Source organism: Excalfactoria chinensis, unplaced genomic scaffold (assembly GCF_039878825.1).
Source record: "Excalfactoria chinensis isolate bCotChi1 unplaced genomic scaffold, bCotChi1.hap2 Scaffold_68, whole genome shotgun sequence".
Taxonomy (NCBI): domain Eukaryota; kingdom Metazoa; phylum Chordata; class Aves; order Galliformes; family Phasianidae; genus Excalfactoria; species Excalfactoria chinensis.
In genome coordinates this window covers 613,219-630,995 of record NW_027315710.1, presented here as the reverse complement: position 1 = coordinate 630,995, position 17,777 = coordinate 613,219, and the positions used below count along the sequence as shown (strand labels likewise).

The following is a 17,777-nucleotide window of genomic DNA, read 5'->3' as shown; positions in this document are numbered from 1 at the left end:
TTTCATGCACCCCAGGATGCCATTGGCCTTTTTGGCCACAAGGGCACACTGCTGGCTCATGGCAAACCTGTCGTCCACCAGGACTCCCAGGTCCCTCTCGGCAGAGTTCCTCTTCAGCAGCTCATCCCCCAGCCTGTCCTGGTGCATGCAATTATTCCTCCCTAGGTGCAAGACTCTACACTTGCTTTTGTTAGACCTCATCAGGTTTCTTACTGCCCAGCTCTCCAGCCTGTCCAGGTCTCACTGAATGGCAGCACAGCCTACAGGCATGTCAGACAATCCTCCCAACTTCGTATTGACAACAAACTTGCTGAAGGAGGCCACTATCCGCACGTCAAGGTCAGTGATGATGATGTTGAACAAGACCAAACCCAGCACCGACCCCTGGGGAACACGGCTACATACAGATCACAAACTGGACTCTGCACCGCCAATGACGACCCTCTGTGCTCTGCCAGTCAGACAGTTCTCAATCCACCTCACTGTCCACTCATCTATCTCACACTTCCTCAGCTTTGTTATAAGGATGTCATGGGAGACAGTATCAAATGCCGTGCTGAAATCAAGGTAGACGACGTCCACTGCTCTCCCCCCATCCACCCAGCCATGGAAAATGTCATAGAAGGCTACCAGGTTGGTCGAGCATGACCTCCCCTTGGTGGACACATGCTGACTACTCCTGATAACCTCCTTTTCTTCCAGCTGTCTGGAGATGGCATCCAGCACAAGCTGTTCCATCACCTTTCAAGGGACTGACGTGAGACGGCCTAGACTGTAATAACCCAAATCTTTCTTCTTTTCATTATTGAAGACAGGAGTGACATTGGCTGTCCTCCAGTCTTCAGGCACCTCCCCCATTCTCCAAGACCTCTCAAAGATTACAGAGAGCAGTTCAGCAATCACCTCTGCCAGCTCTCTAAGCACTTACAGATGCACCCCATCAGGCCCCATGGATTTATGTACCTTAGTGCTGTTTAGGCACTCATGGACCAGCTTTTCCCTGACTAAAGGCAAGTTTTCATTCCTCAGACCCTCTCACTAAGCTCCAGGCTCTGGGATTCCTGAGGGAGAGCTTTTTCACTGAAGACAGAAGCAAAGAATGCCTTCAGTATCTCCAGCATCACAGCATCCCCCGTTATCAGAATACCCCCCTCACTTAGTGGGGTACCCACTGTCTCCCTAGTCTTCCTATTATTCATAACATACTTAAAAATAAAAAACCAAAAAACCAAAAAACCAAAAAAAAACCAAAAAAAAAAACTTTTTTTTTTTTTTTTTTTTTTTTTTTTTTTTTAATGAGTGTCAACCAATTTATGTAATACTATGTTCTGCTTGCAAGGAACTGTGTGAGAGAGGTGGGCCAATCAGGGCTGGTTCTGCGTTGAGGTGTTTATAACTGGACAATGCAGACTGTTAATTGAAAGATAAATGGTAGTAAGGGTGTATATGGGATCTAAAAACCAGTATTGTTTGACAAAATGTTTTGATGGTATAAGAAAGTGTAATTGTTGATGGCATATGGAAGTGTACCAGAGGGTATGTGGAAGTGTAAATGAGGGTACAAATAGTGGAATAGTTTACAGAGGGAAAAGGGTTTAAGAGAAAGTGAGTTTATCTGCACAGACATGAGAACAACCCCCTGCACCGTACCTCTGTGAGCAGAGCAAAGCAGAGACACAGTCCCCATGTATCATGTAGTGGTATTCTACTTAGAAAATGGGTGAGGTCACAACAGAAGAGGCAGATCTTCCTCTCTGCTCCATCTGTGGCATACTCTGGAGTTCAAGGCATTGCAAGGCTATGGCACATCTACGTTTGTTCGCGGATGACACCTTAGTTTGCTCTGGGCTCTCATTTCAATAGCATCTAAAGAAGTCTGGGGTCATGCCAGTTTACAGGAAGCTGGCAAATGTTGTCTCACTGTAAGGAAGAGCAAGAAAGATGACAGGGGCAATTATGGACCTGTCAGTCTCACTCCAGTGCGTGGTAAAATTATGGAGGAAATGATGGTGGGAGTGACTGAAAAACAGCTGAAGGACAATTCTGTCACTGGTCACAGCCAACACAAGTTACCGATGGGAAGGTCCTGTTTAACTTAAGGTCCATTTCTGTCAAGGTTATCCATTTAGTTGACCAAGGGAAGCCAGTTGATGTTATCCTTGAGGATATCAGTAGAGCTTTTGATACTATTTCTCACAGTACCCTTCTGGACAGAATGCTCAGCATACGGCTAGACATAGACATAACGTGGTGGGTGAACAGTTGGCCAACAGGTCAGGTCCAAAGGATTATAGTCAATGGGTTCCATCAGTCTGGTACATGGTCATTATCAAGGTCCCCTACAGCTCCATTTTAGGGCCACTTCCATGTTTTTGCAGATGACTGGCATGTGGGACTAGAAGATGTTCTGATCCTGTTTGCTGATGATACCAGAAGAGGAGGTGCTGTTGCCTCCACTGAGGGAGGAGAGGACTTGCAGAGAGATGTGGACAAGTCAGAGAAGTGGGTACCAGTTGGTACTAAGCACCAAATGCATAAAGTATAGCAAGAACAAGTGCCTGATTGTGCACCTGGGTAGGGGCATCCCTGGACATACACACTGACTAGATATGGGACACTGGAGGGTGGACTGACTGAAAAGGACTGGTGGTCCTGGTCAGCATCATATTGAATGTGAGTCAGCAGTGTGCCCAGGCAGCCAGGAAGGTCAACAGTCCCCTGGAGTGCATCAAGGAAGGTAAAAGCATGCTGGGTAAAAAAGAGGCTGGGTAAAAATGTTGCCTGGGTAGGGGAAACCCTGAACATACACACTGACTGGATATGGGACACTGGAGAGCGGACTGACTGAAAACTATTGGGGGACCTGGTCAACATCAAATTGAATGTGAGTCAGCAGTGTTCCCAGACCACAAGGAAGGCCAACAGTCCCATGCAGCACAGGAAACAAGTTATTGCTAGGTGGATAACAGAAAGGATAGTTCCTGTCTGCTCTGCATTGCTACAGCCTCACCTGGAGCACTGGGTGTACTTCTGGGCACCGCAGTATGCAAAGAACATCAAACTATGGGAGGGTGTGCAAAACAGGACACTGGAACTGAGAGATCAGAAGTTCAGAGTTTCATTGGGATTGACTACATGATCAGATTGGGCCTTTCTTACATCCCACATCCTGCGATGAGACACAGGGCACACATGGGACATGAACCTCACAGTGTCCTTGCACCCCATGCAGAGCCAGGTATCATTGGTCCTTCTGTCTTTCATTTGACATCATACAGTTCTCCATTTCCTGCCCCAGGAAGGGCCCTGAGCCAACATGAGGGACAGGATCTCCCTGCCAAGTCTGGAGATCAAGGTTTGGCCTTTCTGCTTCATAAGACAAAGGGGGAGTTTCTCAGCATCAGAGCCACCATGCCAGTGCCTTTGCCTGCCTGTAGTTGTGGCTTCCAATTATCTGCTCTAACAAGTCCCTTGGGAAGCTGGCTTGTTAATGTTCCTCAGTGGGCCCATTAATACTCCAAGTAACTTCACTGTTACTTCTGACTTTGTCTTGTTGAGCACTTTGTGCAGTCTTCTCTCTGCGCTGGAGGTTGATGGACTCAGCAACAAATGCCGCCTGGGGCTCCTTACCATCTAAAGAGCCTCCTGAGCCTTGTGCCTTCCTGTCATTCTCTTCAGGTTTTCAGAACTTCTTCAGCAAAATGGAGAGTTACCTGGAGAGAGCTTAAAGTGGCCGAAGCTGGCAGGCGTTTATTGTTTATTTATTTATATTTGAGTTTAAACAAAACATTAAAGCAGCACTGTGTAACTGGTATTAATCCAGAATGTTCCCAATGAGTTCTGTTCTGTTACTGTGTGGACAAAGGTCCTCCTCAACCTCCCCACCCCATTTCTACTCACATTGACCCCATGGGACTTGCATCACTTTTCTGCACATCACTCTTCTCCTCTGCAGCCACCCGCTCAGTGTTAAAACTCCTTTGCACCAGCTCCAACTAGTTTTCCTTAAAGAACCAGTGGCACATGTAAAAGGAAAGATTTTTTGGCCAACAAACAGCAGGAAAGGTGTTGCAATTGAATGAACAGTAAAACACAGTGATCAACTGCATGCCATGTGCAAGCTGCATCTACTGAGGTTTGTCTTTCACAGGGAAAATTTGTACAAGAAATGAGTTAGACACAGTCATGATGCTGTTTTCTTTCAGGAGCTGTTGGCCATGAGGACCCAGCGATATCTCAGGGGAGAGGAGTGGGAAGGATGAAATTGTCATCCTAATCTGCTGGGCTGGGCTGGGCTCCTGGGACACAGGGAGCTCATACAAGTGGGCAGCGCTGCAGAGAGACAGCTGTGCCCAGGAGCAGCTCTTGTGCACAGCACAGACTGCAGGTGACAGAAGGAGAGGAGAGAAAGGGGAGAGAGCTTCCAGGATGTGTGAGGTGTGAGCGGGCTGTGAGCTCAGTGCAGGAGCATTGCTCACAAACCACAACATGGTAAGTCTCACTGCAGACAATGCAGCTGCTTTTCATAAAGGGTAAACTTATGTTAACTGCATGTTTCTTTACTGTGGAAAGAGCCTTCTGCTTTAGCTGAGGGCTTCCGTGCTGCAGTGTCAGAGCACAGCCCTGAGTGCTGCGTGTCCCAGCACAGCTGCAGGCTGTGCATATGGGGCTGCAGGCGGGTGCCCAGGGCTGTCCTGCAGAGCAGGGTCCCTGCTGTGCCCCAGGGGCTGTGTGCCGGCTATGGGACTCTGCCGCCTGCCAGGCTCAGCACTCAGCCTGCCCGGGGAGCTGCCGAGGGTGCTGCAGGGAGACGTGTGTGGGGAAGGAGCCCCCCGGCAGGGCTTGTGCTGCCACAGCTGCTGCCTGGGGCAGGGGGATCACAGCTCCACTGTACAGCAGGATGTTTGTGAGGGTCCTTTGCAAGAGGAGAGCCAAGGCAGGGATTTCCCATTTCCTGTTCTGAGGAAGGGCAAAAGGGATTGAGGGCAGAAATCTATAAGTGGCTGTCACAGCTCTGAGAATTTTACTTCAATCAATTGCTTGTTTTCTGAACAGTCACACATGATATTCTTTCAGTCTCCCCTTTCTCAAATCATGGAACCAATTGAATTTATCATATTTCTTAGCAGACATAAATAATTCACTTAACCTTGGAACAGGCAGCTTTTTCTAACTGAAGTTGAACAGCAGAGTGGCAGGGCTTGGGGTTGTAAGAGCAGTTGGGGTAAAGATATGAAACACATGAAACAGATGAATTTATTAAGGGAGACGGGATAAGAAAAGGAAATAAGAGGAAGGTTAGAGCTCCAAATGCTGCTTCTGCTTAAGGAATGCTGAACTACATGAAATTAAATGCAAGTAATGGTGCTAAATGTACACTGTTGTAGGAGAATGAAAACATGTCATATTATAGCAGGAGCAGTGTCTCTGAGAAGGGTCTGGAATTGTAATTATCTTCTGCACTCTGAACAGGACTCCAAGCCCAGGAACAGCAGATGCCCAACAGCAGCTCCATCAGCGAGTTCCTCCTGCTGCCGTTGGCAGACACGCGGCAGCTGCAGCTCCTGCACTTCTGGCTCTTGCTGGGCATCTACCTGGCTGCCCTCCTGGGCAACGGCCTCATCAGCACAGCCGTAGCCTGCGACCGCCGCCTGCACACCCCCATGTACTTCTTCCTGCTCAACCTGGCCCTCCTCGACCTGGGCTGCATCTCCACCACTCTCCCCAAAGCCATGGCCAACGCCCTCTGGGACACCAGGGCCATCTCCTACGCAGGATGTGCTGCACAGCTCTTTTTCTTTGTCTTCTTCATCTCAGCAGAGTTTTCCCTTCTCACCATCATGTCCTATGACCGCTACGTTGCCATCTGCAAGCCCCTGCACTACGGGACCTTGATGGACAGCAGAGCTTGTGCCACCATGGCAGCAGCTGCCTGGGGCTCTGGGTTTCTCAGTTCCCTGCTGCAGAGTGCCAGTACGTTTTCACTGCCTCTCTGCCAAGGCAATGTTGTCAACCAGTTCTTCTGTGAAATCCCCCAGATCCTCAAGCTCTCCTGCTCAGAATCAAATCTCAGGGAAGTTGTGCTTATCATTTTTACTATCAGTTTAGCCTTTGGGTGCTTTGTTTTCATGGTTGTGTCCTATGTGCAGATCTTCATTGCTGTGCTGAGGATGCCCTCTGATCAGGGACGGCACAAAGCCTTCTCCACGTGCCTCCCTCACCTGGCCGTGGTCTCCCTGTTTCTCATCACTGGCTTTTTTGGCTACCTGAAGCCCCCCTCCATTTCCTCCCCACTCCTGGATCTGTCAGTGGCACTTCTGTATGCAGTGGTTCCTCCAACACTGAACCCGATTATCTACAGCATGAGGAACAGGGAGATCAAGCACGCTCTCAGGAAGGTGTTGCAATATGCATTATTCCAGTTACAATGAAGTGCACATCTTTGTCTCAGGTTCCCTGTGATGGTTCTTTATGTTTTATGCATCTTTGATTGTTTGAATGTATGTTATATAGAAATCCGCAAAGAAATGTTATTGGACTTATAAATAAAATATTATTTCACTTCTTTCCGACATAATTTCCATTTTCTCACTCCAAGATTTCATGCAAACATGGAACCTGATTCCCTGAATAGGTTATAAGATTCCTTAAAAAACTTTCAAAATAGACTTTTCCTTATCTCTTCTCTCTTCCTACTTTGTCTGGGTCTGGTTGAGTTACAGCCACAGACAGCAGCACAACGTGCTCTTTTCATTTCTGCTCTCTTTACACTGCCACAGTGCTCTTAATAAGTCCTCTCATTTGTGCTGTCCTGAAGGTCTTGTGTGTCTCACGACAGTCCTGTTGTCTCTACAGCAGCACTCCAGGGCTGCAGTCAGTAGCCGGCAGTATAAACGGCTGTGTCAGAGCTGGTCTCCTTGCTGGCACTGCCATAACAAGGGGGCCCCTTCAGAGCAGGACCAGAGAACTGGAGGACTCTTCCAAAGCTGGTGTAAGGAATGTACCTCAGGAGCTGCTCCCTGAGAAGACCTCGAGATCTTCTGGTGCTCTTCACTAAGTGATGGGGACAGACTCAAGACAGTACTCAAAACGGGGACACTCTGTTTTGTGGTTTAAATTATATGCATTGAGTTAAATAGAAAAAGTATAACAATTATGACAAATATATTTATACATCTAAAAATATATTATATTACTACATATGTACAATACATTCATTTGCAAACATATATGCATAGATAATAATTTATATGAATAAATATTTTCAAATCCAGGACCTGTTGCAGGGCTTTTAACAGCCTCAAGCTCACTGTAGGAGCTGAAGAGGCTGATGGGCTGTTGCAGGATTTGGAGCAATTGCAGAGCTCATTGCCAGAGCTGGAATCACCACAGGACCTGTCACTGAAGTTGGAGCAGCCACTGGGCTCATTGGAGGGGTTGGAGTGACCACAGGGCTGTACCTCCTGGCATGCCTCACTTCCCTTGGGAGGCATTTGCTTCATTTGATTAACTTCAATCCTAGAACCGTTGAATCACCAGGGCTGGAAAAGACCTGTAGGATCATCCAGTCCAACTGTTCACCTATTACCAATAGCTCCCAGTAAACCATGTCCCTCAACGCAACATCCAGTCATTCCTTGAATGCCTTCAGAATCGGTGATTCCTGCACATCCCTGGGCAGTCCATTCCAGTGCCTGACCACCCTTTCCGAGAAGTAATACTTCCTAATGTCTGGCCTGTATCTCCCCTACTGCAGATTCTAACCATTCCCTCTAGTCCTATGACTAAAGACACGAGAAAAGAGGCTGACCCCCAGCTCACTACAACCTCCCTTCAGAAAGTTACCAAAAGCAATAAGGTCTCCCCTGAGCCTCCTCATATGCCTTCATGTTCAGGGACACAGACAGTGGTGCCAGTGCCAATGCCCTGTGACTAAAGCCCGGTGTCCGCCGCTGTGCTTTCCCTGCTGCCTATTTCATGTCCCTCATCCTCCAGGTGACTCCAGATCTCCTAAATAAATGGCTGTGGTTAAGGCCATGTTTTCAGCAGGCCATCTAGACGCATGCTCCTGCCTCTGCCCTCCAGATTTCTTCATCCCTTGCTCTTTGTTCACTCAGATACCTCCCAATTATCTGTCTGATTTCTGACTTTCAAGGGGATTACTCAAATTTTCTCCATCACTCCAACGTCTGATGGACAGTGTTGTCAAATCCTTCACTGTGACTCTATCTATCCTTTCATATCTATCATTTTTCTTTTTCTTCTTTTCCTTTTTCTTCTTCTCTTCCTTTTTTTTTTTTTTTTTTTTTTTTTTTTTTTTTAAGCACAATGTCTGAGTGATGTTCACTAATGTCAGTGAAAGTGAAAAAGTGATTTGAAGACAAAGATAGAAATGAATAACTTTGTACCCTCATTTACACTTCCACATACCCTCAAGTACACTTCCATTAGCCATTAACAATTACACTTTCTTATACCATCAAAACAGTTTGTCAAACAATACAGTTCTTCAGTTCCCATAAGACCCTTAATGCCATATATCTTTCCATTAACAGTCTGTATTATTCAGTTATAAGCACCTCAATGCAGAACCAGCACTGACTGGCCCACCTCCCTCACACACTTTCTCACAAGCAGAACATAGTATTACATAAATGGGTTGACACTCATTAAATAGGATAATAAAAAGTGCTTTTTAAAGTATGTTAAGAGTAAAAGGAAGACTAGGGAAACTGTGGGTCCCCTGCTAAGTGAGAGGCATGGTCTGGTGACAGGGGATGCTGAGAAGGTGGTGGTACCAAAGGCCTTCTTTGCTTCTGTCTGCAGTGAAAAATCTCGCAGGAATCCCAAGCCCTTAAGCTTAGTGGGAGGGTCTGGGGAATGGAAGACTTGCCTTTAGTCAGGGATGAGGTGGTCCATGAGCACCTAGGCCATACCAATGTTCATAAATCCATGGGACCGGATGCGGTGCATCTACGGGTGCTGAGGGAGCTGGAAGAAGTGACAGCCACTCTCTATAATCTTTGAGAGGTCTTGGAGAATGGGAGATGTGCCTGAAGACTGCAGGATAGCCAATGTCGCTCCAGTCTTCAAAGAGTGCATGAATGAAGATCCAGGTAATTATAGGCCAGGCAGCTTCACCTCTGTCCCTTGAAATGTGGTGGAACAGCTTGTGCTGGATGCCATCTCCAGACAGCTGGATGAAAAGGAGGTTATCAGGAGTAGTCAGCATGTGTCCACCAAGGGGAGGTCATGCTCGACCAACCTGGTAGCCTTCTATGACATTTTCACTGGCTTTGTAGATGGGGAGAGAGCAGTGGATGTCGTCTACCTTGATTTCAGCAAGACATTTGATACTGTCCCCCATGACATCCATATAACAAAGCTGAGGAAGTGTGGGATAGATGAGTGGACAGTGAGGTGGGTTGAGAACTGGCTGACCGGCAGGGCACAGAGAGTCGTCGCTGGCGGTACAGAGTCCGGTTTGTGATCTGTATGTAGCCGTGTTCCCCAGGGGTCAGTGCTGGGTCTGGTCTTGTTCAACATCTTCATCAGTGACCTTGACATGTGGATAGTGTCCGCCTTCAGCAAGTTTGTTGACAATACGAAGTTGGGAGGTTTGGCTGACATGCCTGTAGGATGTGCTGCCATTCAATGAGACCTGGACAGTCTGTAGAGCTGGGCAGTAAGAAACCAGTTGAGGTTTAACAAAAGCAAGTGTAGAGTCTTGCACTTAGGGAGAAATAATTGCATGCACCAGGACAGGCTGGGGGATGAGCTGCTGGAGAGGAATTCTGCTGAGAGGGACCTGGGTGTCCTGATGGATGACAGGTTGGCCATGAGCCAGCAGTGTGCCCTTGTAGCCAAAAAGGCCAATGGCATCCTGGGGTGCATTAAAAAGAGCATAGCCAGCAGGTCGAGGGAGGTGATCCTCCCCCTCTACTCTGCCCTGGTGAGGCCTCATCTGGAATACTGTATCCAGTTCTGGGCTCCCCAGTACAAAAAAGACAGGAATCTCTTGGGAAGAGTCCAGCGGAGGGCCACAAAGATGGTGAAGGGCCTGGACCATCTCCCCTATGAGGAGAGACTTAGGGAACTGGGCCTGTTTAGCCTTGAGAAAAGAAGGCTGAGAGGGGACTTGATCCAGGTTTATAAATACCTGAGGTGTGGGAGCCATAGTGGCGAGGCTGGTCTGTTTTCAGTAGTGCGTGGGGACAGGACTAGGGAAAATGGGCTGAAACTTCAGCATAGGAAGTTCCAAATGAATGTGCACGTGAACTTCTTTACAGTGAGGGTGATGGATCACTGGAACAGGCTGCCCAGGGAGGTGGTGGAGTCTCCTCCTCTGGAGATATTCAAGACCCGCCTGGACGCCTACCTGTGCAACATGGTGTGGGGAGCCTGCTTTGGCAGGGAGGTTGGACTCGATGATCTCAAGAGGTCCCTTCCAACCCCTACAATTCTGTGATTCTGTGATTCTGTGATGCTGTGTGGAGAAAGGACAAGGGGAAATGGCTGGAAACTGGAGCATAGGAAGTTCTGCATGAATGTGTGCAAGAACTTCTTTACGGTGAGGGTGATGGAGCACTGGAACAGGCTGCCCAATGAGGTTGTGTAGTTTCCTTGTCTGGAGATATTAAAGACCCACCTGGACGCCTACCTGTGTGCCTACTTTGTGTTCCCCAGAGGTCAGTGCTCGTGCCTTTCCTCTTCAGTTTCTTTATTATTGACCTGGAACAGGGCATTGAGTGAACCCTAAGTAAGATTGCAAATGACACCAAATTGGCTGGGAGTGTGGATCTGCCTGGAGTTAGCAAGGCCCTACAGAGGGATCTGGACAGGCTGGAGAGCTGGGCTGAAGCCAATGGGATGAAGTTCACCAAGACCAAAAATAGCATCCTTCAATTTGGGACGTGGAATGGACTTCCCAGGGGTGTGGTGGATTCTCGAACCCTGGAGGTGTTCAAGGAATGAATGGATGTTGTGTTGAAGAACATGGATTAGTGGGAGCTATTGGTGATAGGTGAACAGCTGGACTGGATGATCTTATAGGTCTTTGCCAACCTTGGTGATTCTATGATTCCATGTTATTGTGTCCTTGTCTCTGTCCCTTTTCAGTTTCAGCAAACACTCTCTGGGAGGACTCACCACATGTCTGGAACTAGTCACTGACCACTAGAAATCTGGTGTTAAATTCAACAGATTTTAATGTACTGTCATGATGCTGTTGTCTTTCAGGAGCTGTTTGCCATGAGGACCCAGGGACATCTCAGGGGAGACAAGTAGGAAGGATAAAAATGATATCCTCTGCTACTGAGCTGGGCTGGGCTCCCACACAGGAAGCTCATAAAAGTGTGTGGTTCTGCAGAGACAGCTGTGCCCAGGAGCAGCTCTTGTGCACAGCACAGCCTGCAGGTGACAGAAGGAGAGGAGAGAAAGGGAGAGAGCTTTCAGGATGCGTGAGTTGTGAGCAGCCTTCTGAGCTCACTGCAGGAACATTGCTGACAGACCATGACAAGGTAAGTCTCACTTCAGGCCATGCAGCTGCTGTTCATAGAGGGTTAACTATAAATGGGACATTCAATAGCAGATTTGGCTTCAGACACTGCATGTTTCATTACTGTGGAAAAAGCCTTCTACTCCAGCTGAGGGCTTCTGTGCTGCAGCATCAGAGCACAGCCCTGAGGGCTGCAGGCGGGTGCCCAGGGCTGTCGTGCAGAGCAGGGTCCCTGCTGTGCCCCAGGGGCTGTGTGCCGGCTATGGGACTCTGCCGCCTGCCAGGCTCAGCACTCAGCCTGCCCGGGGAGCTGTCCAGGGTGCTGCAGGGAGACGTGTGGGAGGAAGGAGCCACCCGGCAGGGCTTGTGCTGCCACAGCTGCTGCCTGGGGCAGGGGATCACAGCTCCTCTGCACAACTGAATGTTTCTGGGGGTACTTTCCAAGTGGACAGTCAAGGCAGGGATTTTTTCTTTCCTGTACTGAGGGAAGGAAAAACGGATTGGAGGCAAAAATCTAAAAGCGGATCTCACTCCTCTGAGAATTTTTCTTCCATACATTAGATGTTTTTCTATCCATCACACGTGATTTGCTTTCAGTCTCTCCTGTCTAGTAGGGTGGAACCAGTTGTAATTATTATCATACTCTGAAGACATGAATAATTCACATATCCTGCCAACAGGCAGCTTTTTGTAACAGAGATTGAAGGGAACGGAGGCCGGGGTTGGATGCTATAAGAGCATTTGGGGTAAAGACATCTGGCATGAAACATGAAAATATCCAGGGAAATGGGATAACATCAAAAATCAAAGGAAGTTTAAAGCTTCACAGGCTTCTTCTGCTTAAGCAAGGCTAAACTTCATGAAATGAAATGCAAGTACATGTGCTAAATGAACATTATAGTAAGAGAATCAACATATTTCATAGCACAGCAGAAGGAGTGTGTCTGAGAATGGTCTGGACTTGTCATTATCTTCTGCACTCTGAGCAGGACTCCAAGCCCAGGAACAGCAGATGCCCAACAGCAGCTCCATCAGCGAGTTCCTCCTGCTGCCGTTGGCAGACACGCGGCAGCTGCAGCTCCTGCACTTCTGGCTCTTGCTGGGCATCTACCTGGCTGCCCTCCTGGGCAACGGCCTCATCAGCACAGCCGTAGCCTGCGACCGCCGCCTGCACACCCCCATGTACTTCTTCCTGCTCAACCTGGCCCTTCTCGACCTGGGCAGCATCTCCACCACTCTCCCCAAAGCCATGGCCAACGCCCTCTGGGACACCAGGGCCATCTCCTACACAGGATGTGCTGCACAGCTCTTTTTCTTTCTCTTCTTCCTCTCAGCAGAATATTACCTTCTCACCGTCATGTCCTATGACCGCTACGTTGCCATCTGCAAGCCCCTGCACTACGGGACCTTGATGGACAGCAGAGCTTGTGCCACCATGGCAGCAGCTGCCTGGGGCGCTGGGGCTCTCTGTTCTGTGCTGCACACTGCCAGTACGTTTTCACTGCCTCTCTGCCAAGGCAATGTTGTCAACCAGTTTTTCTGTGAAATCCCCCAGATCCTCAAGCTCTCCTGTTCAGAATCAAATCTCAGGGAAGTTGTGTTCATCATTTTTAGTATCAGTTTAGCCTTTGGCTGCTTTGTTTTCATAGTTGTGTCCTATGTGCAGATCTTCATGGCCGTGCTGAGGATGCCCTCTGAGCAGGGACGGCACAAAGCCTTCTCCACGTGCCTCCCTCACCTGGCCGTGGTCTCCCTGTTTCTCTGCACCGCCTTTTTTGCCTACCTGAAGCCCCCCTCTGTCTCCTCTCCATCCATGGACCTGATGGTGGCACTTCTGTACTCAGTTGTGACTCCAACAGTGAACCCCCTCGTCTACAGCATGAGGAACAGGGAAGTCAAGGATGCAGTGAGGAAAGTGATGACCACATGCGTTTCAAAAGCTGTGAACTGCCCATCTCTTGGAATTCATGGCTTGTAATGCAGCTTTTTACTGAATAAAGATCACTTTTATTGTTTGTTTGTTTTGTGCCATTTTATCAATGTAATTTATTCTTCTTATTATTTTTTAAATATTGGAATGTTTTTCACTAAAACCTCAATATTGAAACCAGTTCTTATTTAGCTTGTACATTTGTAGTGTAGCCCAGACACACTGTACATAATGAGCCAGGCTCTCTGTTTACCTTAACAGAATAAAGAATATGCAGTGACTCCATCTGTCCTCCTTCTTGTGAGACATTTCTGAAGCTTTTGGGGTCAGATGTTCTCAGAAACCCACAATCCATCAGGAAGCACACAGATGTTCATCAGAATGTACAGTAGCTTCAGCCTGCAGCAGCTGATGGGCCATCCCTGGTCTTCTGGCTGGGGTCTGTGCTTTCAGGCTCACATCTGTCAGTGCCTTTGAGAGCATCTGCTGGTTTGCATGTTGGTTGTCAGGTCCCCTCTTCCTTATTCCCTGTGAGACTCTGCACAGGACAAGTTCTTGGATATGGGTTATCATGTCAGAAGTTCCCAAGTTTCCTTCAGGGCTTCTTCCATTTTGTACACAGAGGTGGTCGCTGCCTCCAAGATGGTCTGTGGTAGAGGAATCGTGCACAAAAGACTGATAAAATTTACCCATCACCTATAGGAGCCATTCTGGAGCATCAGCTGGTAGGAATGCCCCGAATGAGATGACTGACACGAGGAGGTCAGGAAAAGGAAACTCTTCCAGCTGGCTGCTCTCCGGGCAATTTCCAAACTAAATGTTCAAGTGTTCCTCTCAGAGATGATCCCCAGCAGCTCTTTTGTTTATGGCAATTTCCCCATGAAAGTTGTGACCATCTGGCTGTTCTGTCAATTGAAGCACTTCAAATTGGCGTATCATGTTTCCTTGTAGAATCCTTGAGTTGTTTGCAGTTCTAAGCCATTCATGAGCCAGCAGTGTGCCCTTGTAGCCAAAAAGGCCAATGGCATTCTGGGGTGCCTTAAAAAGAGCGTGTCCAGCAGGTCGAGGGAGGTGATCCTCCCCCTCTACTCTGCCCTGGTGAGGCCTCATCTGGAATACTGTGTCCAGTTCTGGGCTCCCCAGTACAAAAAAGACAGGGATCTCTTGGGAAGAGTCCAGCGGAGGGCCACAAAGATGGTGAAGGGCCTGGACCATCTCCCCTATGAGGAGAGACTTAGGGAACTGGGTCTGTTTAGCCTTGAGAAAAGAAGGCTGAGAGGGGACTTGATCCAGGTTTATAAATACCTGAAGTGTGGGAGCCATAGTGGCGAGGCTGGTCTGTTTTCAGTAGTGCGTGGGGACAGGACTAGGGGAAATGGGCTGAAACTTCAGCATAGGAAGTTCCGCACGAATGTGCGCAAGAACTTCTTTACGGTGAGGGTGACGGAGCACGGGAACAGGCTGCCCTGGGAGGTGGTGGAGTCTCCTTCTCTGGAGATATTCAAGACCCGCCTGGACGCCTACCTGTGCAACGTGTTGTAGTGAGCCTGCTTTGGCAGGGGGTTGGACTCGATGATCTCTAGAGGTCCCTTCCAACCCCTACAATTCTGTGATTCGGTGATTCTCTTGTTGGTCTTAGTGCCTCCATCTGTCAGACATGAAAGAGATGATAAAATGCTGAGGGAAGCGATGGCATAGCAAAACAGCCAGCTGTGTGTTTGAGGAAATGACACTGTCAGTGAGAGCTGCCATGGGGAGCTTGGACGCCTTCCTCTGGCTTGGGAAGGATGTGGTTGGTAACAGCCAAAGGGTTTGGCTGTGATAAGGAAGCTTGCCATGTCAGGCACTGCAGCCTTTGAAACTGCCTTTCCACGACAGAGCATGAATCTTACCATAGGCAGCATGTCATGGGAAGTAGTGTCAGTGACCTGCATGAAAGGAACGTGCTGTTCCACATGGGGCCATTCTGGAAGTTTACTGGTCAGACTTTCTTCATGAGATCTCCCTAGATTGTTTCTGTCCTACTTCTACACTTGCTTTGTCTCTTTCCAGTTCTCCGCAGTGATGAACAGCCTTGTGGAGATGATGCAGAAGCTGCAGCTGAGGGACTGAGAGGAGGAGCGTCAGAAGGCAGCGGCTGCAGTGCGCAGCGTTTCAGTTGCTGCCCAACTCAGCACTCCAAGTTTGATTGCAGTCAATCAATAAACCATCACAATTACAGATTCACAGAGAGCGCATGGTTTGTCCAGTGGCATTCCATGAGCTGCTGCACCACTTTGGGTCAAGTAGCATCTACGCATCTTTGGCCCAGCACAGCCCATCCCAGCACTGTTCTTCCAGGCAGTGTTCTGAGTGATCCTGCTGTTGCCAACACCCATAGGGGTTTCCCATGGAGCTCCATGGCATACACAATAATATAATACGATTGAGGCGACTAAATCGAACAAAACAGAGAGAGAGTCCCCAAAAGCCGAGAGGCCTACTGTGAACTCTTCCCACTCCCTGAAAGTCCGAGAGAGAGAGAGAGCTCCAGCCTGGGAGCGAGATTATAGGTGTCCTCCTCCCGTGACTTATCTCTGGCTGCAACGTCCTCTGGGATATGTAGTTCTTCTCCGAGAGCTGAGTACTCGGGACGCTGCCATTCTACGGAACTGGAGCATGAATGATCCATACTGCACATGATGTTATGATGTGGAATACTGACAGCAGCACCACAAAACTATGACATTCCACCCCTTATTCTACATTATTACATCATGGTTAATATATATACATATATACACATATATAAAACTATGATAGCAAAATAACACAATGAAATGTAACAGAACTAAATGTATAATTATAATAACTAAAATACACTAAATGTGCAAATATATCCATAGATGCATAGAATTACTGACTGCACTCCCCCAGCATCAAATTCCCTTGTGGTACATATTGAACATCCCCATCCTTCTGCATCACCCACCAAGTACACCCAGGTCCCTGTGCAAAAACAGTTCCACGGACAGGTTTGCCCTTTCTAGAGGCTGGAAAGACCCAAACAGCTTTTCCCAACATGTTCTTTACATGTACAACAGGTACCTTATCTCCTTCTATAGTGTGTAGGAGGCTAGGTAGGGCCATCACGATTGACAGATCCTCTAGTATTGACCAACCAAGTGGCTTCTGCCAGATGCTTTTCCCAGTGCTTAGATGTTCCACCACCCATTGCTTTCAACATAGTTTTCAAGAGCTGTTTTGTTGTTCTTCAGGTTCATGAAGGGCAGGTCCTGTTTGACCAACCAATCTGATCTCCTTTTATGATCTAGTGACCCATCTGCTGGTTGAGGGAAAGGCTGTTGATGTGCTCTACCTAGATTTCAGCAAAGCCTTTGACACTGTCTCCCATACTGTTCTCCTGCAGAAGCTGGCAGCCCGTGGCTTGGATGGGTACACTCTCAGCTGGGTAAGGAGCTGGCTGGAGGGCTGGGCCCAGAGAGTGGTGGTAAATGGAGTTAAATCCAGCTGGCGACCTTTCACAAGTGGTGTTCCCCAGGGGTCAGTGCTGGGGCCTGTCCTCTTCAATATCTTTATTGATGACCAGGATGAGGGCACTGAGTGCGCCCTCAGTAAGTTCCCAAATTGGCTGGGAGTGTGGATCTGCCTGGGGGTAGCGAGGCCCTACAGAGGGGTCTGGACAGGCTGGAGAGCTGGGCTGAAGCCAATGGGATGAGGTTCAACAAGACCAAATGCCGGGTCCTGCACTTTGGCTACATCAACCCCGATCAACGGTACAGGCTTGGGGCGGAGTGGCTGGAAGACTGCGTAGAGGAAATGGACCTGGGGGTACTGACTGATGCTTGGCTGAACATGAGCCAACAGTGTGCCTGGATGGCCAGGAAGGCCAACGGCATCCTGGCTTGCATCAGAAACAGTGTTACTAGCAGGAACAGGGAGGTAATTGTCCCCCTGTACTCAGCTCTGGTGAGACCACACGTTGAGCACTGTGTCCAGTTTTGAGCACCTCACTGCAAGAAAGACATTGAGGCCCTGGAACGTGTTCAGAGGAGGGCTACAAAGCTGGTGAGGGGTCTGGAGCACAGGCCATATGAGGAGATGCTGCAGGAGCTGGGAATGTTCAGCCTGGAGAAGTGGAGGCTCAGGAGAGAGACCTCACTGGTCTCTATAACTTCCTGAAGGGAGGTTGTGATGAGCTGGGGGTCGGCCTCTTGTGCCATTAATGATTGGACTAGGGGAAATGGCTTCAAGCCTGTCATAGGTTACCCTATGCACCACCATCATTTTGGTGCCCGATGTGGGGCTCCAAGGATTGAGATAACAGCACATCTGTCCAGAGCGAGTTAA

At 48.5% G+C, this 17,777-nt stretch overlaps 2 protein-coding genes across 2 annotated transcripts; both read left to right on the top strand.

Moving 5' to 3' along the window:
* Positions 1-5,840: 5,840 nt before the first annotated feature.
* LOC140265104 (olfactory receptor 14J1-like) lies at positions 5,841-6,431 on the top strand. The gene has a single exon (XM_072360985.1). The coding sequence runs from the start codon at positions 5,841-5,843 to the stop codon at positions 6,429-6,431; it is 591 nt and encodes a 196-aa protein (XP_072217086.1).
* A 2,609-nt stretch (positions 6,432-9,040) lies between these two features.
* Positions 9,041-13,475, top strand: LOC140265103 (olfactory receptor 14J1-like). The gene is made up of 2 exons (XM_072360984.1): positions 9,041-9,116; positions 12,832-13,475. The coding sequence occupies exons 1-2, from the start codon at positions 9,041-9,043 to the stop codon at positions 13,473-13,475; spliced, it is 720 nt and encodes a 239-aa protein (XP_072217085.1).
* Positions 13,476-17,777: the final 4,302 nt, after the last annotated feature.

Excerpts from the sequence above, each read along its gene's own strand:
- LOC140265104 (XM_072360985.1), top strand. The coding sequence starts at position 5,841 with ATGTCCTATGACCGCTACGTTGCCATCTGCAAGCCCCTGCACTACGGG.
- LOC140265103 (XM_072360984.1), top strand. The coding sequence starts at position 9,041 with ATGGGAGATGTGCCTGAAGACTGCAGGATAGCCAATGTCGCTCCAGTC. Across the intron at positions 9,117-12,831 it reads GTGCATGAATGAAGATCCAG|CAGAATATTACCTTCTCACC; the intron begins GTAATTATAGGC and ends TCTTCCTCTCAG.